This window comes from Accipiter gentilis, chromosome 8 (genome assembly GCF_929443795.1).
Source record: "Accipiter gentilis chromosome 8, bAccGen1.1, whole genome shotgun sequence".
In the NCBI taxonomy this organism is placed as follows: Eukaryota; Metazoa; Chordata; class Aves; order Accipitriformes; family Accipitridae; genus Astur; species Astur gentilis.
This window is the reverse complement of record NC_064887.1, coordinates 13,617,427-13,640,421: the sequence shown is the minus strand read 5'-3', so window position 1 is coordinate 13,640,421 and position 22,995 is coordinate 13,617,427. Positions and strand designations below refer to the sequence as shown.

Genomic DNA, 22,995 nt, shown 5'->3' with positions numbered 1-22,995 from the left:
ACAAGTTCAGTTTGACTGATGTTCTCCCTTTCAGGTCATCTTCCCATCAGGGAGCTATAGGTTTTCCCAGGCTACCCTCCACAATGTGTGTGGAACATTGTCCCTACTGCTGCATGTCCTGCATTCTTCAAATCCTGCATTACAATTTTTTTATTAGCTTTCCATCTATTCAGCCATCCATCTGAACTGACAAGGTGCATATGCATATTGCGATAAATCTAGCTCACTGTCTTTCACTACCACAACTCTTCATCCATCCATGACCCTTCCCCCTCTTGATTTCATCCCATGCTATATTAGCCTACAATTGATTTTAAACTCGAGGGACAAGAAGCAGCCACTTTGAATTATTTGTATATTATAGCATTACCTGTAGCATTCAGACACTTTGGGCACCTTTTCTGCAAGGCATTATACAAATACATTGCAAATGAGAATATCCATCTCAAGAGCTTACAAGAAAGTCAGTCAAGGCAGGGAGTAGGAAAATATTATTGTTCTCCTTTTTCAAACAGGAAGGTGAGATATCAAGTCATGCAAGAAGTCTAGAAGTCTACAGCCTGTATTTGAATATAGATGTTTATACAGAATCGTAAGCATGGCCCCAGCCTTTGTCTGACAACCAGCATGAACACTTACAGCACTAAAGTAAGCAGCAAAAGCTGAGCTATATTAAAAATAAAATCAGAAAGCTGCGTTTACAGTAGAAAATAGAAGGAGCAAGAGAGATGATACCCTGGCATCACCTACCAACAGGAATAAGAAACCAATGGAGGAGGAACACTGGTGAAGAGATTTCCTCCCCATCCTAAGAGTTGCAGCTGCTGCTGAGAGAATATACATGCCACGAACATACAAAATATAGATTTATATATACAAATATACAATAGGAAATATTCAGTATACAAATACTTACATGTAAAAATAGCTTTTTACTTTCCCCTTTTCATGATTTACAAAAGCATACAAAGTTTCCTGTTGGTTAACGTTTAAGTAGTGTGAGTAAACCCTGTGTGTCATGTTCCACACATAATTCTTTCAAGTGTTCACAGTATTGGCTATTACAGTGTTGAATCTGACATTCCAGATGTTAAAATATTGATAGGACATATTCTAAACTTAAAGCATTAATTTAAATACAGTTTAAATAAAACTCACATGTGTAGTTGAATTATGGTCATATTACAAATGAGTCTGCTGCAGTTGAAAACTTTCCATGAGAATAAGCTTGGAAATACATATTTCAACTAGAGATGAGTATATTTTAAATTCTTGAACTGCCTCTTGATGTGCAGATAATACTGTGAGGTGGTGAGTTCTTTCAACTCCATCTGAAGCAATGCAAACTGAGAGAACGCAGTATTACAAATTATCCTCAGGAGGCAAGTGGATGCACAGAACAATTCACCATCAGATCCAGACATGCTGTCACTTTCGTCAAATACCCAACAGACAAGAATAAATGACAGGTACCATTGGTTTTGTGTTAAGAATACATGCTCTGTAGCATTCTTCATCAGGAAAGTGCTTTATGGCCTTAAATTAATCCTCACAACTCCTTCGTAAGGTAGATAGATACTATCCCTGTTTTTAAAGATGGGGAAACTGGAGATTTAAAATAAATTATGACGGCTGCATGGGAAATACTGTCAAAATACTGACTGGTATTTGGATGCTGGAGCAACTCAAAGGCACAACTGGAGTAAATGGAGATGTTCATGTGACAACTTTATGCTAACCAGCTTGGGTACTGACAGCATGCTTGGTACAACAGACAAAGGTTCAGCGTGGGCTGCAAAACACAGTCTTTGCTAAGTGCCATGCTGCTGGAGCTAAACTGTGGGGCAACAGCCTCAAAAAGTACAAAATGCATCATCCAAGATGGTGCAGCCTGACCAGGGTGGAAGAAAGGTGCATTTCAGAAGTTATTAATTAATTTGGAGCCTAGAGTAAATAGTATCTTCTCATGCGAGAGTTCTGTACAGTTCAAGAACCTTATTTAGCTCATCTCTAATTTTACCATATATGCAAGTGCTCACATGTATCAATGTATTCAGGTGTGTTTTTTTAATTTACTCACTCAAAGACCTTGGAGACCTATATTTTTCCTCATATTTCTTTTGTGGAAGATTTCTACTAATACCACAAATTGAACTAGTGCTGCAGTACTGCAAATGAGCTACAAATACTAATTTTAATTAACTAAGGTGATGGACAAGTTTTAAAGGACCACCATGTTCTCTGTGTGTAACTGTATATGCAGGAAATCTCATCTGTTTTTAATTGGTCCTGCCTTGAAGTAAAATCCAGTTAAAGTATAAAGTGCATTGTGTGGAGTAAAACCCTAAGAAATAACAAACAATGTGTCTGCCTTCCACAGATGATTAATTTTGCTTAACAGCTGAACCATCACCCTCTTTGTCTTCTGGTTTTTAGTTTAGTGTTACCTAGGCTGAGAAAGGCCAGCCAGATGTAAGCAAAATTATTGTAAACTGAGACATTTTTGTAATATGCTGTTAAGGTAGAGTTAAGAAAACCAGTATCAAGACACTGTCCAGTTGGGGTGTGTAAATATTATTGTGTGCTTCTTGGCCCATTTAGCAAATACTTTTTTTTCCGTGATAAACCTATGGCCTCCATATGGAGCATTTTCATGCAGAAAGTATTCCTCACACTCATCTCTTCCTGGCTCATAATAGTGGTAGGGAACTTTATGAAAGCCTTCTGACCTAGGGGAAAAAAAAAGATATACTTAAGTATTATTTCCAAGAAAAACATTAATGTATACTGCACCTGAATTATCTGAAATCCTTTCCAAGTGTCAGCAGCCAGACTCCTTTGCTAAATTGTATAGGGCTTTCATTACAGCATGATTTGTATGAATTTTCCTATAGAAAATGAAGCTAAGTGTATCTCTCAACGTACATTGATCTTATCTATCAGTGAGAAGCTGATGGGCTGGCTCTTATGTGTACTGCACATTTTGTTTAACCTGGGAGAACTCAGCCCATAATGCTCCATCCCCTAAGTCTTTTCATTGGATAGTCCCAACTCTTGAAACTGGTTCTTGAACTGGCTGTATAAGGCCATTATAAGAATAATATACATTATAAGTAGGTAATGCAGTCAGAATTGCAGTTCTAAGGAAACCCGTCCTCCCCTGCTGCCAACAGACTGAAGTGCTATCATGCTGTTTACTGGTTTTACATCAGGGCTATGCAATGCCAGCTTGGCTGAACTCTGTGAGGACAACTTTAGTCCTGTCACCCCTCATCTCAGGGCGCCTACTGTGTTTTCATAAACAAAGAACAACATATGTTCGTTCCATCTGGATGACTCAATCAGTGAGATCTGCAGGTTCTAAAAAGTCAGCTTCTAATGTTAAGATACCCTAATTAAACAGCTGTGACTCAAATGAGTCCCACACCGGAGTAACACAGAAAGTGGAGTGAGGGTCTGCACAAAGACTTTAGGAGCTGAGGACCCACTGGACTGGTTACATGCAAGACTTGAACCAGCCTCGGTGCAGAAGAATAGATTTGTACTAGTATCATACATTGTTTATGACATTTCCTGCTTTTCTGAATGAGGAATAGTTTCATTTTATATTTTTCTACCATGTATTGTAGATTAAAGGATTTAACTTGGACTTTTAAAAATTGTGTTTAGAGTTATACTTCTGACAATAGGATTAATTTCTTGTCACTGTAAGGTCACTAACAGTAGTTGGCTGGAATTTATGTCAGTTTACTGTGATAAAGCTTGCAGGACTTGTTTTATTATCTAATTAGCAACCCCCTACTACTCAAGCCAAGCTATATATAACCTAGAAAGTTCAAGCAGGTTGCTCAATGGTGGTGGAATGTAATTTTGGGTATCTGTCCTGGGCTAATCATTCTTTCACTTCCAGGTGTATTTGGTATTCAGAGAATGAATATATTAGTATTTCCTCTATAGATTTGTTTTAGCAGTAGAAGTAAGTACATTTTGTCAGAAGAGTATGAACATACTTTGTTTCCAGCTAATTCAGAAACTGCAAAAGATCTTTGAGTAAAAATAGTTCCTCATGACATCTGATGTTAGATTTTGTAAATGTTCTTATTTTATCAACAGCAAATACCCTATCAGGACTAAATATGCTGACAATAGTGTCATACCAATGCACAACACTGGGAAATGACTGCCTGATCCATTTTTTGGATTTATGATATTAAAATCAGTTGTGAAATTTTGACAAGACATCAGAATTGTAGATGCATGAAAATAATTTCCTATGATCTTACTTGCAGTAGGTGTCATTTATCATCCCATAGACGTGAATTCCATAGCAGGCATCCATAGCCAAAATTAAGGTAAACCAACCCGTACTGAGATATGAACCTGACTGGACTCTGTAAAGATACAACATACAGAAAACAAATTGCAATGAGAAATTATCAACACTTTATCAAAGAAGTATAATATATTACCTGGGACAAAAGGCATTAAGCAACTTGACAATCTGTCAAAACCATGCAATTATTTTGAATTATTTATAGATATAAAATTCTCATTCTTCCCAGCTTGGGGCCTCAAGCTATTGTCCACAGAAAAAAATACCACGTTAAATATCTGGAGTCAAACAATGCATCTCCCATAAGACAAAAAAGAATTTATTTTTACATCCGAAGGATAGCAATTAGTGGAGTGTGTAAAATGAGATAAAGTTCACCAAAACGCAAACTACTGGAAGAGTTTGTGCGGTGTGCATGTGAGTATGCACCATCCTCTTCCACAAGCAAAAACTTAATCTGCAGTGGGCGGTCCTCAGCTTGAAAATTCACACAGTAATGAAACTTTTAAGGACATTTTGGTAGAAAACCATTGAATACCAGGCTTTGAAAACCAAAATTATGTGCATATCCCTTTACATAGGTTTGTGTTATCATTCTTTAAGATATCATAGCAGAGAGAAAAACACAAGAGGACAGTGCCCAGATTGATAACCTTTGCTCAAATAACTAGCTGCATTAAATCAGTCCAAAAAGAATTACCTACATGAGTGAGGATAAATGACGTGTAAGAATTTGGCTCACAAATTGGCTATGTGAGCAAATGTATGCATTGTTAATTACGACCAAATCCTGTTCACTCTACTCATGCAAGTGTTACCAATGGGGGACTGGGAATCAACAGAGCTACCCAGATAACCCAGGCAAGCAACACATATTGCTTTAAAACCTCATAAGTAATAAGAACACACTTAGCCCTTACTGCTTACAAACTGGTTGAAGTCCAGCTTTATGACTGTATTGCTTTCAGTTTGACTGAAATCAATGAGAATAATTACCTTAAAATGATAAATAACTTGTCCAGTTTCCAAAGAAAAATATCACAGCCCCAACTTTGGCTCAGTTTGAGAGAGTTGGGTGTGAGTGAGGGAAGGGGATAATCTCACTTTATGCCACATCTTTTAGCTCTTAGCTTTTAGGTACAGCAGGGAGCAGTCTGTTCTCCATCATAAGTTAAAGTAGCCTAAGTTCTGCACACAATTAAGTTTTGCTGCAAAAGAACTCCCAAGTAGGCCTATGTAAGAATCAGTTATCCCCACCAACAAAATCTTCTGAAAACACTTTCATCCTGGGGTAGGAATAAAGCTTTCATGTGGAAAAAAAAATATCACATATTAACTTATCCAGCCTATAAACCCCAACTTTCCTGTGAGACAGAAGAATCAACCTCAGGTGTTTCTTTCTGGTTCACAGCAAGAATGTTCTATGGTCTCCTGCCTCCCAGGTAAACCTGCCAGTCAGTGGCTTTTGGCTCAGATTCTGTTCTACTTCCTTGCTCTTTCTTGTTGAAGTTTGACAAAATACTAATTAAGATGATGGGTGAAAAAGTAGTCGTACAACTTTTATAATGACATTTACCTGACACATACAGGACTGAGATTCAAATTCCTTCTCTGATGAATACCTTTTATTATGGATAGTAGAAAGGCTCCAAGAGCTTTACATTGCTAAAGAAACTCCAGTACGCTCCAGTTTAAACAAATCTTTTTCTTTTTTGGGGGTGAAAAACAATTACCTCAACTCCCAGAGAGTTCTACTGTACTCCAGAACACTGATAGTAGTTTGGGCTACATCTTCTCTTCCTTGCCCATGTCTATTTATCATCCTTCATGGGTTAGCTGGTGTGAACTTCTATCCCTACCTTTCCTGAAATGTCCTTTTCCTTGGGGAAACTCCTAAGTATCTAGCTGCTTTTGTAAGGGACCATTCTGGAAACAATAAATAAAGGGTTAACTTAGCACTGAAGAATGGCAAGTAGGAACAAAAGGCAGGGTGTCAAATACCTGTGTTTCATTGGGTGGACATGAACTATGATGGTGCTTCTTTACTTGACACCTTTATAGCCACAAAACTGTACATCTGTTTATCTGTCACGTTAGGATCTTCATTTCTTCAAACAGAATTTTCTGCTACTGTCTAGCAAAGAGAATTCCCAATCCGATTCATGTTACTTTATAGTAACATTCTGCCATGACAAAAAGCTGCATTGCTTCTAACTTGCTTTCTGCTGTTGCACCAGAAGAACACTAGCCTTGAGCTTTTAAAGCCATTTAGAATCATAATAACCATTTATAGGAACACTATGAAGATCAGGACCCTTCCAATAGTGGAGGTTTATTGGAGAGTACTATATTGACAGTAGCATCTGAAATTTGCTATACTCAGGAGGAAAAAGGAATTTTAAAAAAGAATTAATCAATATTTCATGTCTTGTTTTAACACCATTGGACCTTAGTCCTCTCATCTATATACTACACTGGCAGGATAAATAAAAACAGCAGAGTGAGTTCCCAGATATCTTCCCTGGGAGATGAAGTACATGACAGAATACAGATTATATACTTTAAAACAAAGCACTTGCATTCCTCCCATTTTTTCCTCTGAAGATACACAGGGATACAAGGGAATATGCTGAAGCAGTGGGGATTCTGGGTGATTTGGTGACACCTTAGAATTCAATCTGATATCATAAACATACTTTCAACATTCTAATGAAAGTAATATTAGAAATGTGAAAACAATTTTAGCTGTCCCTAAAAAAGTCATATATCTCTGAATACCTCTTAAAAATATCGTCCCACAAAACTGTAGTGCAAAGTAATGTCTCAGCCCTTGCTATTATGCTAACACCGCACACTCAATTTCTTTCTCTACAGGAGAGTTTTTCATGTTTTTTGGCCAGGGCTTTTTGAGACTCATTGGAAAGAGTTCCTCTTGTTACTGTAATTGCATTCAAATTTCAAATTTTACATACTGAAAAGAATCCTCCATTTATGTGTAGCATAAGGCTATGTTACTGCACAAATCTGAGGGAAGGAGGACATTCATTCCAAAACAGGGAAAACAGGAGTTTGTTAAACATCATTCGTAGAACTACTACAGGCAAATCTATTGTGATATATGTGTGTGCAGCAAATCCAAAATTGTTCCCTATGGCTCACGGTGACTTTTTCTTATACTCTAAAATTAATGGGGCACCAGATCTAGGCAGGGAATTGTCTCAACAGCTCAGGAGAAAATAATGCACTATTTTTCAAAAAATGCATTTTAAAAGTTGGTTTTACTTTCAAGACATGATTTATAGCTGGATGCAGCAATAAAAAAGACAATGCTCACAAAAAATTACTTTGTCTGTTTATCTTGAAAATTAAAGCTTTTTTTGCATACTTCTGACATTATTAGGATTCTTAAAGAAATGTTAGTTATAGGGATGTTATTAACTCTGCTAAATATGATCCAGCATTTCAGAAAAGTACATAGGCATATGCTTAACATTAAACATATGAAAAGACCAATGGAATCAGCTTAATTAAGATGCTTGAAACAAAGCATATGGTTGCCTATCTTGCTCTTAGTGAAAGTTTAAGTGCTTAAACTGTCATTATTTCATCTCAGAATATAAAAGCTCCAAGATTAATAGTTATTTGTAAGTTTCAAGTCTCAAAACATAGAATTTGCATTTTTAGTAATGCTTTCCATAAACTTCAGTAGAAAGAATTGACTATAGTTTCTCACAATGCTTTAAAAAGGAGACTTGCCTTCTATATTTTAGAAGGAAATGGTAAAAAACACGTTTAGGATTGCTAGAATCATCATGTGTGACACATAAAGCTTTAATTAAAAATTAATTAAAAATAAAAGCAATTAGACAGGGTTCTTGACCTTTAGCTTTCCAATATTCTACAAAAAGCATAAGAAATTGATATAAAGAAGATGGAATGGAGAGTGCCCCATAAAAATGTTGGCGACTGAAATTCATCTACTTTGACATCTATAACCATGCTTTGATGTAGACTAAATGAAGGAAAAACTAATTCCTTCTCTCATCAGAGGAAAATGGAGGAACATCAAATATCTTCTTAATGATCCAGGGCAGGTGAGTTCAAATTGGGTAAAAGTTTTGTTGCTACTTGAGTTCTGATTTTACCGTAGAATTCCAAGAAGTTCTTTTCTTTGTTCAGCTGTTCCAGGATTTTTTATGTGCACAATCAATTCTAGCTCTATGGTTCAATGGACTGTAATTTCCAGTGGGGACTTCAGTGGTAAAAAAATAAAAATGAAAAAAAAAGTTTGTTAATGCAGACAGAGATGATCTATAGACAAGCAGTCTTATGTCAATCTGATTGCAGAAAAGAATTTAGAAGCCTACTTTTTAATTCTTTACTGGGAGAAATTAGAGAGCACAGAAGGTCAATTAAGAGTGTTAATTAAGATGAAAAACGAAGAAATTTAGGACTTCAAGAAGCTATTAAGTAACAGAGAGCTTGCCAAAAGCATTAACTAGACACTTTTCCTTTTTTGCTTAAATTCAAAATATTGCGGTAAAATAAAATTCAACAATGACAGATTGAAATGACAAGATTCTCCAAGCCAATTAATTGACAAAAAAATGTATGTTTTTGTGAAGGTTGTTCATAGACTCTAATCCTCAGATGACTCTCCTACCAAACCAATCAGCAGGAGTTTTGTTTGCAGCAGCTTGTCAGGCCCCTTGATTAATAAATAAGTATAAATAAGGGTTTTGGTTTAAAACTAAGAGACCTGTAATCCACAGAGTGGATGCTTCATAATGTGAGATGTCCTTCCAACATGCTAAAGGATTTGTAAAAATGATTCAAAATGAATATAAATATTTTCAAGAACTGTGTCAAGATTAGCTTAGTCTGCGTTCAGGTAGACATGTCTCTGGTACTTATGGGTATCTGCAGCGCATCAAGGTACCATTACTCTTCTGGGAGGGGGTCAGTATACTCTCTCTGCCACTTACCCTGGGTCAGCCTCATCTGTGACTGACCCTCAGGAATGAGGGTAGAAGGTACCTGTCTCCTGTGCTATGTCCCCTTGTTAAAGACAACCAGCTCCTTTTCTCCCTGGGTTACTGTAGGTTTTTGCATTGCTGAATAACGGTATGTTTCCTTACAACTAAAAATACGGAAAATTTATCTACCAGCACAAACAGATGATCCATCACCTAATTCTGTACTAACCAAATCCATGCTACCATTGTACTTATGTTGACTGAGATTCTCTCTTTTTTCTTTTTTTCTCCTGAGGAAACATCTCTGAATATAGCTGCTGAACAACTCTTCTTTGCCAAATTAAACACCCACATTCCCCAAGTCACAGGTTTGGTCTCTGTCTTCCTCTTCATATCAAAAGTAGATTTGTAAATGACAGATTAGAATGAGCTGACAGAAAAATGCCCCCACCTCTGAGAGAATGGCAAGCCTCATTTTCCTACCACTTCTCCTTTGAGGAGCACATATACTTCTCATGCCAGAAAGCTTTTATCTTGCGAAGAAAAAAGGAAGTACATTTGGTACAGGAGAAGGGTAAGACTCTAAATGCTGAAGAGTATTAGCACTAGCCTAGATTTAATTCTGTTTTCTGTAAGACTCAGTGCTTTGTGGCTAATAATTTCATTATATCCTTTCTGCAGAAAAAATAGCACAAGAAGACCAATGAAGATGCAAGCACAGAGAATTGATTTCACATGGTAAAAATGGTTGCTATTTCTGCATTACAAAGATACCTGTTAGGCAGTGATTTATCATAATTATTCATTCTTTTGTACGTGTGTGTGTGCACGCATGTGCTTGCTTTGCATTCCATAATGATGCAGGACATCTAATAATAAACACCCATGCCCCTCTAGCAGTGAGCAGGCTGTCTCACACATTCAAAAGCCCCCACCGTGCTTCAGGTCATTCTGAAAAGTGAAACATTTATATATGGACAGATGTTTTATTATCCATCATGTATGGTTTTATGCAAAGCTTAAACAAGTGGAATGCATTATGAACAGCACTGACTACATTCCAGATTCAGCCAGTGGCTGTGCCCAGCAAGATGTACCTGGGAATGGAGAAGTGATGCACTCCTGCCAGCCCCCAAACTCTTGGTAGATCATCCTTACTGTGAATCCTGACAATAAACTGCAGTCAGGTGGCATACTGTCCAATTAATCTCCAGAAATATATGTTTTCTATCTATATTAATACTGCACCAATGGAACGCAGAGGACAAGAGTCCATTTCAGTTGAATTTGCTACAAACCCACAGTAAAGGCTACTCCTAAGTCACAAACTAGCCCATGAGAATCTCCCCTCACAATCTGATTTAAAAAGAGATGTAATAATTAATAAATCCTATGTCAAAATGGCCTTGAAAAAAAGACAGGAAGGACACTTCTGAATGATCACAAAAGGGAACAGAGAAATTATGGCTTTGTATTTAACTGCATCTAATTAAAAAAACCCAAAACAACAAACAAGCGACTATTTGACTCACTATTTACAATTTTTGGCAAGACAGGCAAAACCAGTATTAGAAATAAGGAAGAATCTGTTACTGCAATTACTGAAATCCACGCAGCATCTGCTTTGGTATATAATTTATGCATATAGTTCCAATCTCTGTGTTGTGTACATATTTCTTTTCTTTCTTTCCTCTCTTTCTCTGCTCTATTCAATATATGCATAGAAACCTGAAACAAAGCCGGGGCGGGGGGGAAGCAGCTTAAAGAAGTTGACTTCTGCTGCTCAGGCTTATGTAGTTTCCTTATTTCTGATTCCTTGACCTGACTTTAATGCATCTTAGCTTAGTGGTGAACTCAGGCAACAAGCGAAGGAAGTTATTTCATCCAGGCAGAGAGGGCTCTTTCAGATGCCTGTGCTGCTGAGCTCAGAGAAGAAACAGAGAATTCCTGTTTATCAAGAGTAATCATAGAGGTCCAGCTTGCTGCAAAGCACTCGGCAAAGAAAGAAGACTAAAGAACTATAATTGTAAACCCTGCCTTCCAGCTGATATATATATATATATGTATGTATTATTTTGAGGTGATTCTCATGCAGGAAAACCTGTGCTAGTCCTTCCAAATCAAATGGCATCCCCCATAGAGAACAAGAGTTGCTAGCTAAATTTCTTACAGCTATTGGGCTTCTGCAGCTCACATCGAATCTTCAGATACAAATTGTGCTCTTGGTGCAAATATTTACAGAACAGGAAATCCCAATCCCAACCTTTTTTTCTTCCCCATTCTCTTCCGTAATCATCCTGTTTCCAGAAATACATATTCTCTTCATTTCTCTTGAATCAAGAATTCTTTATTTCCTGTTCTTAAGTACAAACTGTGGTCTGAGGCACAGCCCATGCTATTGCATGCACTCGAGTTATTAGTAAAAGATGCCTTTTGTAAGTGCCCTGGTTGCAGTTGCCGCCTGGGATCTGAAGTCAAGCAGTTTATGCATGATTACCAATAACCTTGACCCACTGAAGGTGTGTTGTGCAGAAAGAGAAGTGTATGGCTTCACACATCTCCATTTGCACTTGGATTTTGTTGATGAGCAAATGGATGTTTAAATCAGAATAGGATCCACAGAAGTGTTGACCATTACATCCATGCAATTACGTTTGGAATGAAGGGAAACTAAAATCACATAAGCAGATTTGAGGGCTAAGCTGTTGGCATCTTTACGTAGCCATTTTTCTCTTAAAAAATCACCTGAGTAAAATCCACTCCACCCTTAGGAAGACTGAGCTTATCAGGAAATGCAACTCTTCTGGTCTATGCCAGCATAGCACTTGCTCCACAGTACAATTACTTATGCTTGCAGTGGTTGAAGCTAAAGGGACATAATGCTAAATCTGCTTTTCCTGGACAGTACTCAAGCCTGCAAGTTAGTTGCGGCACCATGGTGTACTCCTATCCAACTGTTCTCCACTTTCCATTGGCCTATGCTAGGTCAAAGATTTTCTGCAATCCCTGATGGCTGTGACAAAGGGAGTGACAGCTGAAACCTTAGCACAGGTTTCACGACTTGTGGCACAGGCCTCTGTAGGGCAGCTTTATGTGCTCTTCTCTTCACCAGTAGCTGCATCCAGTTTGCTGAGCGCTGGTTCAACGTCTTCCCACAGCATGAAAGGGAGTAGAGAAGGATTTAGATTTTCATCCTTTGTAACCAAAAATGAATCAAAACTCAAAAGTGTGCCAAGTGGAATTAAAAAAGACAACAGTGACTTTTCCCTGCATCTACATTTAAATCAATACTTGCTGTCTTGGGTCTGCACATTTTTCTCCAGGGAGGATGTAAACTAAACAGAGCTGCAGTTAATCCAGGATCCTCGAAGAGATTTAATTAAGCAAGCTTTCCCACCCTTTTCTTTTGGTATTAAAGGGCACTTACTATTCCTAGCTGCATATTTTAGTGAAATCTATTGTAGGTGAATACAGAAGAAATTTCTTGATTAGCTCTTACCTTGTCAAGACAAGATACTGAAGGGAGTTCATCTAACCTTGGCTAAAAGTGGCTTAAATTTTTCATAAAAACATTTTCTATTAGGCTTTATTTTTTTATACTTAAAGCAAAAAAATATGAGACAACTTTCTAAAGGTGCACATTGTATGTGTGTGACATTGGGATGTGAGCAGAGACTTTTACAAAGGTATTTTGTTTTACTGCTATGGTGAAAATGAAAGAACAGCTAGCACGAGATTGTACCTTAACTGTTCATTTGAGTGGGGAGAACACTGGACCAGATACTCAGCTGATAGAAACCACACTGATGTACATCAGCCGATATCCTTTCAAATTTTCTGCAATCTGCAGTCATTGTATTGGTTTAATCACTACCTCTTTGATGTTAACATGGAAGGGAAGGCAATGTTACATTTTTCTCCCTGCATTTCACATTTTTCTGAGAACTTTGCTTTTCACCAGGGTAGATGCTCATCCAGAAAAAGCTTATGGAGGGCCAGCCATAATACTAATGGGAAGTTTCATTTCTGAAAGGAAAATATACACTGAAAAAGAGAACTTAAACCCAACAGATAAGGCCTTTATTCGTGCATACCCCTCTATCAACAACTTGTCTCTCCCCAGCTGTGTGTTTCCAGGTATTCTAAAATTAATTCCTAATTTGTTGCTAAATTACTCACCGTTTATTTACATCACAGTAGCAATGCATATCCTCACTCTGCAAGGCACTATACACCCACATGTGACACTCCTTGACCCAAAATGCTTAACTGTCAAGTAACTAAGAGAAATGGATTCTTTGGAGAACGTACATGTCCTTATCCCTAGTTCTCACAGGGAACTGATGCATACTGAGATTTCCTCCCTTACATTTAAGGCATGTATATCAGTATTAATTTAACATGCATGTGAAAGTCTCTCTACCAAGTATAGCAGGTAGAATGGAATAAAATAAATGCAAGACCTTCTAGTACTGTTCCATAGAAACTTCCTACAATACTGCATTGTGTTATTGAATCTGGAGCCACAGTGCTCTTCTCTACACTGCCTATTTGCACAAACCAAAAGTTCATTTTAGATTATGGAACATCAATATTTTTAGCAAAAATGAAATCTTAAATCCAGACAAATTATTCTGATGTGGAAAAAAGGAGGTAAAAATAGAACTTGCGTGGGTCTGAATTTTAATCCAAATGCAAGAGGCCATAATGTAACCCATCAGTCAAGCTTTGAAGATGAACTGCTAATTAACACAGATGTTGCCTTCCCTTTTACTACTGTAACTTTCTCCAGATTAACTTTTCCTTAAAGTAAAAAAGGAACAAAATATTTATCTCTCCTTTTCTTTTTTTGACATACAATTTAATGAAACACACACACATATATAGGGATCCTATTACCGTTTAGTATCAATATTAGGGTCTTGCTTACTCTCTCTATTCCATCCAAATGTCCCTAGTCTTTCACTGCTTTCTTAAATAACTCACCTCTGTCCAACTATCTAGAAAGAAGCAAATAATCCTAGCCTCTGAGCTACTGAAACTTCCCCTACCTTCTCCATTGCTCTGTTCACATAGTAGCTAGCTTTCTGACGGGCACCTCTCACTGACGTACATTCTGGACAGAAGAGGTTGAGGCCTCATTAAAGCCCCACTTGAAATATAGGGTCCTACATCCTCAGGACATGCAAGATTAGTTTTTGTGTTTCCCCTTCTGCTCACCAAGAGCCACTACATTTATGCAGCAGGGTCTTCTGAAGGCCAGATGCCTGCAGCCACGGACACAAAAATTTACACTGAAGGCAGCACCTTGACTGCAGACAGACATATTCGGCAGAACAGACAAAGAATGGTGCGTTTTTTTCTCTCAGATGACAGCCTTTAGTAAAAAGCATGATACAGCAAACGATTTAGAAAAGCAGAAGACTGTCACAGAGAAGCTCATAGAAGAGGAACTCTAGATCAGAGTAGATTCCCTTCTAGCCACTGCACAGTTCCTTCAACACCAATTTCAGGTATTTTTTTCCCATATTCATTGCACAGACTGCAGGCGGGTAATCGTACAAATGGAAGCTGGGAGAAAAATCTCCATACTTATTAGAATGGCAGTGAAATGCTCTAAAAGAGAATTTTTATGGCTTCCCTGCTAATCAACTGAAGTAGCAAATCAGTTAATTTTCCAAGTCTTTCACAATCCAGCTTTTTGAGAATAGTAAACTCAACAATTATCGGACTAATCATCTAGCCAGCTCACTGTCAGTGTAAGCTAATGCCTAGTTATCAAGTATGGTGAAGAATTCAGTTAGCTTCAGGGATTTGGTATTTCCAGGGAACCAAAGTTATTAGAACACGTTCATGAAGCAGGACAGTGCTCCTTTGCTTTATGGGTAAATGCTCTGATTTCTCCTCCACATATTATATTGCTCCTAGTGACATCATCGTTTCAGTGATTCCCAGTATCAGCTAGTTAAGACTTGGATATGTTGCCAGTGAAGCTCTGCAGGCAAGAAGCTCTTTAGGAGGCCACACACATGACAGACAGCATATATCAGAGGAGGCTGTTGCTGCTCCTGAGGCATCAAAGTTCAGGCCATCGCAGTTAACTGAATTCTTATCTATAAGATTTGCATAACAAACATTAAAACAAGCTAATTCATTACAACTAGAAACTACAGCCCACTTGTTACAATGTAGATGACTCAAGACTACATCTTTTTGGCACCAGATTGTAAAATTTAAAACTGCTAAAAATCTGTTATGTAGTTACATTACAGAGAACTCAGGTAACACTAGTAGCTACATTGCTGGAAGGAATACCAGATTAAAAATTAAGAGTTCGATCACACACAATACTAGAGATAGTGTCACAATTAGCTTTACAAAACAACATCATTCTTTGTGAGGCTTTTTCTTTGCCTCTTCATGCTATTTGCCTGATAAGCCCTTGCCAAAAAACACATTATACTAATTACAATTAGTTATACAAAGTGTGGGACAACTGAAATGATTTATTGGTTTTTCCTCACAAAATAAACCTTATTTTGAATTCCAAATATACAGTAAGAAAATAAAGCAGAAACCCCAGATGGCATGTTTACTCCAGACATGTATGAATGTGAATGTACTTATAGAGACATTCAATCCATTTAAAGCCTTAATCTTACAGTAGTTGTTTGGAAAAATCAGTGCCGAGTAGGTTTTATGCAACTAAATTCCTTTTCCCCTGAGCAGAGACATTTAAGGTACAAAGCCAACAGCTGAGCTGTTTTTAAAAAAACTTAGAACAAAGAGGGTCTTCCAACAATAGATTAAAAAACAAGTGTCCAGGTCAACAAATAAAAGTATGCATATTTGTCATGCAATATTAATGCAGCACTGACTATGTTTGCATTTGATATAATCTATTACCTACATGTAATCTGAAGAGATGAAAGAATATGAAGCTGTGTTAAAAATCTTTCTGTGTTGAATATCCATCTGTGGTAACTACCACTTCATATCTAGGCATGGAAATAACAAAGTATCTTTTGCTTCAGTTCTTTGGGAACTCATTCTAAGCATTTCCACAAGACCCTCCTTTGTCCTCCACCCTGCAACATCAAGAATGCTCCTCAAATCATACTGAGAATTTGCTCATCTTGTGAATATCCCCAGTGTTCAGATGTATTTCCATGAAGAATATGCATGGACTGAGAGTCTGAGCAGAACACAGCGCTTGATCCTTCATGGGGACCCTCCTCACAAGTCTGCACCTTGAATTCCTTTGAAGTTCCAAAAAAAAAAAATAAATACACAGACCTACTGAAAAATGAATAGCTGATCCAGTTTGATGTTATCCCAGTCTTTTTCATACGCCCCATATCCAGAGCTCCAACTCACTCAAGCACTTAGATATAAACCTTCCATAATACAGACAATGAATATATGCAAGTAAATAGGCTTAGATCCAACAGCCACACTCACAAACCAGCAGGTTTACTCCCTGATCTCTGCAGAGCCTTTTGCCACTACACTAGCCATTTTGTCCTCAGTCTTGACATGAGAAGGCATAGCACTTAGGCAAAATACATTTCTTCTCTTTTTTTTCTGGTCTGCAAGTCAGCATTATCTGATTAGGTCTACTTCCTACGGCTTGTTCAGTCTCGTTTATCAGGCACACTGGAAAATATTTCCAATAATAAGCCACCAGAAATCTGCCTTCATATCTGGTGTCAGGCTACATATAACAGAAATCTTTTCATTTTAGTTTTAAAGTATTGCTTCATTCAACAAGCTGACTGCTGGCTGACACACAATCTAACCTAAAGGCTATGGATCAGCAGGTAAATGCAGAAATTCTATTAGTTTTCAGACCTGAGGTTTACGCCTTTCATTTCAAATGAAATCAAAATCCTACACATGAATAGGTAAAGCACAGAGTAAAGATCCTTTCTTAAAACCATCCATTACCTATTACATGAGTGCGAGGAAGAAAGCAGTTTCTGCATCTTGTAGATACTGAATTTCTTGTGCTCAATGACTCTGGCAAGGATGGTAAATAGCAGACATAAAAGAGATCCATTTTGAGGAAAAATTAAAACCATGACGAACATTATATTAGGCAATGTGAAATCCTGCAAAGGTACAAAGACAGCCATATTCAGATATGCTTGATATTAACAAAACCTCTCCAAGCTTGTATAAATTGGACTTTCTTACCTAAATCTGAATTTAAAAGTCATAGGCAAACTTGGCTATGCTTTAGACGTTTTGGAAATGAGCATCCTCATTTAGCACCAGAGGAAGGAAATAGTGCAAAAGTGCATATTACAAAGTATCCAGAATGTTTATGAAAATGCTTCTTTATTAAAACAGAAAGAAAAAACATCAACAAAGAGAGATTTCATTCCTTCTTTCCTTCTATAAGTGTACATACTTTTGACATGTAATCTGATTTCATACCCTGCTTTATATATAAATACAAGAGATTTATGAATGATTGACACCTGACTTCATTTTACTGTTTGCTCTAAAGAGATATGTTCACATGCATCAGCATTTTGACACAGTATACAGACTGAATCCCCAAATTAATAGCAGTGAGTATAATTCACTTTTGGTGTGGTCTGGCAGAACTTCACTGAAGTCACTGGAACCACTTCTGCCAGAGTTGAATTCTCTGTGAGACTGGTATATTGTCTGGCACAAATACCTTTGGGAGATAAGCCCCCCTAACATGGGGCCCACCCTAAACCTCTGGAAAGAACACATCTAGATTCTACCTTTGTGGCTCAGAGATTTCTCTATCATATACACAGTTCCTGTATAATTATGCCACACGCTGTTTTCCTTCAAAACAGTGGATAATGATTGTCTTAGAGCAAGGAAATCAATTGTGATTACCTAATCACAATTATGATCAAACTAATAGTGGGGTTTTTTTGCTGCGTGTCTCATTCTGTGCATTCAGTTAAGAAAACGTTCCATGGTTTTGCTATTTATTCAGGAAAAAATACAGAAGAAAAGCATGACTTTTTCTTCTTTGAAAAATTAGCTGTAATATTTGTCTTTGGAGTATGGCATTAAACAGTAGAGAAGCTAGTCAGGTTGTTGGGCTCCCTTTTTCTCATTACACAACCCTACTCACATCTTTCATTTGTATTTTGTGGTTATTTGTATTTAATCTGTATTTTCCTCTGGCAATAAGTTTCATAGCCTCTTGTTTCATTTTGCGCTGATGCTATCTTATAGCTTGATGATTACAAGTGAGTTGGTATCCTTTATCATAGCTCTTAGCTATTACAATATTCAGTCCTCATATATGGATTTCCCATACATTTTCTCCAGGAGAGGTAGAATTGTAGCTGTTACACAAAACTGAGAAGAAACAGCAGTCTACACAGTGTGAGATTTCACCTTACATGCTCAGTTGGATCAAGAAATGTTAGGTCAACTGGTTTAGAGTAAAAGCAAATGGAAACCTCAAGATGAAATGTTCAGGTCCAGGTCTCAGTTAAGTCCAATAAGCCAATTAAATTACAGTTTACAAAGGAATTTAAAAAAAGCCATGATCATTCTGTTTCATCTCACAGAAGATGATAACAGAAATCCTGGTTTGTCTTGCCCTTCTGACAGGTATATGCCAGCACTTCTCTAAGAACTTTTGACAAGGAAACAGTGCTCTCTACTCTCCAGTCAAAGGCTGACATAAAAGGTGCTTCAAAATTAACATTCTGTTGGGATATACTAAAATCAGGGCTGCAGAAAGCTAATCTAAAATACAGCATCTGACCTGGCACCATTGCTTATGTAGTACCTTTTGTCCCCAAAGGTTCTTAGTAGACTACATCCACACTGACAAATGCAGCCACTTGTGGGGGAATGCGGAAGGTGTTTAACAGCATGGCAATGATAAAGGACAATTTAGGTTGAGGATGAAGAAACTTGTATTAAGTAAACTCCCCAACAGCATGGGAGATGCTTGTTCAATGCTGGCAAGAGACGAATACTGGTATGGAGCAGTTTCCTAACGTATTCTTGAATTACCTTGGAAATCGCTCATCTGAGTATTGACCAGATCTGACTACATTTAACTTGTTTGATCTGATGAGATCAGGTGGTATGGCTGCAAGTTTGCGATAAGAAGCCAGTGTTAGAAAGAAACTGCAGATCTCAGAAGAGCAAAGCAAGAAACCCCACAACCCTAAGCCATTCATATGGAAATTATTCAATATAAACAGGTAATTTCTTCTTGAACTGCTCATATAATAGTCTATATCCATCTATCATTAGGAAAACTACATGGATACAAAGATTATTACCTTATGAAACAATGCAGACATCTTATGTCTCCTCATAGGTTTACTAGCATAGCTCAGGGCTTTGCTATTTTAGAGTAATGTCATTATCCTTTATCTTTATGCTGTGTAGTATTGTCCTCCATCGTGCAGTATTCATTTTTACACACTTTGTCATGCACTACCTCCGCAGATATATATAATATGCACAGATTAGGCTAACCGATTTACCGATACCATAGACACACATGGCACTTAGATCTATCACAGGTATTCCTCACGCTTACAAGACAAAGCAAATGAGTTATCTTTTATATACTTGAGGATCACTCTTGGTAAATGTTGAATGATTTTAGTGGTGACGTTATGACTTTGTTTTCCTTCAATTTGTTCCTAAGAGGATGTAAGAAATAAAAATTTACTGGTAGGGAGAAGGAATATAAATTAAACTATTTTATGAAGACCATTCCTTAGAATGACTCAGACAATAAATTTCAGCAATTGTTCAAGAGCAAAAGCTTTTGTAAGTACCTGAGAACAACAATACAGGTACAGGAAGAAGAGAGAACATCTTCAGTTGAGATCATTCAGGTTTGCCATTTACTTGTACAAGCACAACCAGAGAGCTGCTCTTCAAATAGGGAAATGTCACTTCTCCTCTGGGCTTTGAGTGATGCTTTGCTCTTGTTTTACCTTTGTATTTTCATTTGGTTTCTTTAAGTGCATGCAAAGGATTAATTTGAAATGATGCTTGTTTTCACACACTGTGGAATGAGTTGCCCATTTCTGACTTGCAAACTACAATGTAGACTAGACAGCCTCCATAACATTTAAACAGAGTTTATAGAGGCTGTAAGAAGCAGCTGGAGTGGAAGTGTTTTGTACAGAGCAGTGTTTGAAAAGATGCTAGATATTATTTCCCACAGTCCTCAAATACCACAGTAAATGAATACATAAGACAAACCTCATTTCTCCCAGGAAGGGTTTTTTTAACTTACTTTCCCAGCGACTTCTGGAGTTTCCCTTTAAGAAGAGAGTCTGGGATGAAGGCATAACAAATACAAAATTATCTCCTCTTGATAACTTATTTCATTAGTGCATAAACTGCATGAAATGCAGCTCTGTATTGCATGAATGCATGAAAATTAACCATGGGAAAAGTGCATTTTACACTGCAATCCAGAACCAAAATACACATTGCCGACAGGCTACTTTCTAAGCAGTTTAATACTGCAAGTAAATCAGACCTCACAGTGTTATGCAAGGTATGCAAGGACAAATATTACCAACAAGCAGAAAACCTAAGACTCAGGTGGACAAACCTAGGTCTATACAGCTCAGTTAAATCTATGCTGAGCTTATGTACCATCCTCACTTACGCTCAGCAGCCTGTCAGACACCACCTGAATCTAGCTGTGTGGTAGATGATGTTACAGCCTGTCAGACACTGCCTGAATCAAGCTGTGTGGTAGATGATGTTACTGCTCCAACTGTTTATCACCACCAAACAACTGGAGGTTACTGATCCCACAGTTCTGGCAGCACACGATGCAGGTCTCTAACTTGCTTCAAGCACAATAACCAGACTAGACCAACTCACATACACTGGAAGCACAACAGCATATAGCTGACTTTGCACTGGGCAGTTAGGAAGTGGCTGCATCTTAAAGCAGTCCAGCTAGGAATATATATCTTGAGCCTCTGGGAATGTGCATTCATGAGTCTTGATAGAGCAGCTTCCTAGAATTTTCTATTAATAGGAAATCGGGAACAGAAACGCATCTCAGGAGAGCAAAATTTCTGATATATTGATTATGGACAAGTAAATAGCTTCAGAAAGGCTGTGCTTATAAAGACAATTATTGGAACCTCATCTTTTTCAAGCCTGGATTGAAGCCTGCCTAGTATCCATGTACAAAGGTATTGTTGTAATGGTAATTGCTTTGCCACTCCAGGAGTCCACTCCAGGAGCCTGAATAGCAGACACAGCTATGATTAAATATAATTCAATTCACCTCTTTGAATCTTTTACCTGGCACCACATTGTTATTTACCTGAACAGTGGTTATAAACCCCCACAATTCAAATATTATACAATACAACAGAATATTGCCAGCTTGAGACCAGACCACTAGTAAAGCACTCCTCCCCAAGCAAATAACGGTGAGAGCTTTTCAGCACTTTGCCTTAGGTGCTTAACTTTGTTCAAAAATAATCATGACGAGAGGCAGAGAAGATATTTGACAGAGTGGTTAGGTGGAGGCTTACATTACTATGGATTTTCATTCAGTAGCAGCAGGTAGAAGATGAGTTCAATGCACCTTCTAGAAAATGATCTACCCTTTTCTTTCCTCCTGTTTGTTAAAAAAAAAAAAAATTCAATCCAAATTATTTTTTTCCAAATAAAAATGAAAGTGTAAAATTATTTATATTTGTGATCTCTTTTGGCTTTTGGTCTCACATTACACTATAATGTGCTCACATCCAAATGACTTTGTGGATAGAGGGACTCAGCTGCCCAAGTGCTACGAATTAGCATTTGCGCTAAGTTCTACTGAATTATTAAGTTGCCTTCGCATTTTGGAGTGGTCCAAAATAAATAGCAATCTTTTGGTTTCTATTTAAAGTACTTCCTGAAAGCAAAATGAATTAAACAATTAGCACACCTGTAAATTAAGTAGGCATTTTGACTTATTAACTGAAGCACACAGAAGCTATGTAAGATACCCAAATGGCTTGTTCTTGCTCCCATTGAAACCACAAGCAGTACTCTCATTGTCTTCAGAGTCATAGGATCAAGCCCAGAGTAAGCAGAAAATTGACAAAAGAGAAATTTAATTCTCAATCAATTGCATTATTAACAATGCATAGTAGACTACAGGACAACAGGAAGACAATGGGCTTGGCAAACACAAGCTGCACAAAGCAACAGCTAATATGGCATATCCCACAAGGGGTATGCAGGCATTTGCAACATGACTACCTTTATACAATTTGTCCCAGCAGCTCTTAATGTCTCCCTTACAGGTGGGCAACATGCCAGTAATCATGCAACTGTGATGGAAAAGCAACTGGAGGCGCATTTAAAAAGAGAAAATCTCTGTTTGCTTCTGCCCCTGAATCTCAAGCAGACCTGATAAACCTGATGACTCCCTATTAGAAAAAACATATTCCACAAATTATCATAAATAACTAAGTGGGACGTATGCTTAATGTTTGCATGCAAAGAAAAACCTTCATGCTGGCTTGAACGCATGAAGAACTTTTCAAAGTACAGAATTTCAAACAAGATTAAACCCCAGTAAATCCTCTTTCATTGTGCTTCACTGTGCAGACTGTCCTTTCACTGAACATGGGTTTGAAATATGGGGAAGCCGATTTCCCAGAGTGCCATCCTTCATTGGCTCAAATT

General features: G+C 37.6%; 1 protein-coding gene across 3 annotated transcripts in view; it reads right to left on the bottom strand.

The window, feature by feature from the left end:
- The window catches only part of ST6GALNAC3 (ST6 N-acetylgalactosaminide alpha-2,6-sialyltransferase 3), a 231,405-nt gene that overhangs the window by 5,486 nt on the left and 202,924 nt on the right, over positions 1–22,995 (bottom strand). For 2 of the 3 annotated variants that reach the window (XM_049808591.1, XM_049808592.1), the window contains 2 exons: positions 4,284–4,391; positions 828–2,729 (listed from right to left, as the gene is read on the bottom strand). In XM_049808591.1, coding sequence (XP_049664548.1) covers positions 2,543–2,729; positions 4,284–4,391 — 295 coding nt within the window. In that variant the 3' untranslated portion in view covers positions 828–2,542. Of the gene's footprint in view, positions 1–827; positions 2,730–4,283; positions 4,392–22,995 lie in introns of those variants that run through there. The other variant, XR_007507042.1, reaches the window with a different exon arrangement.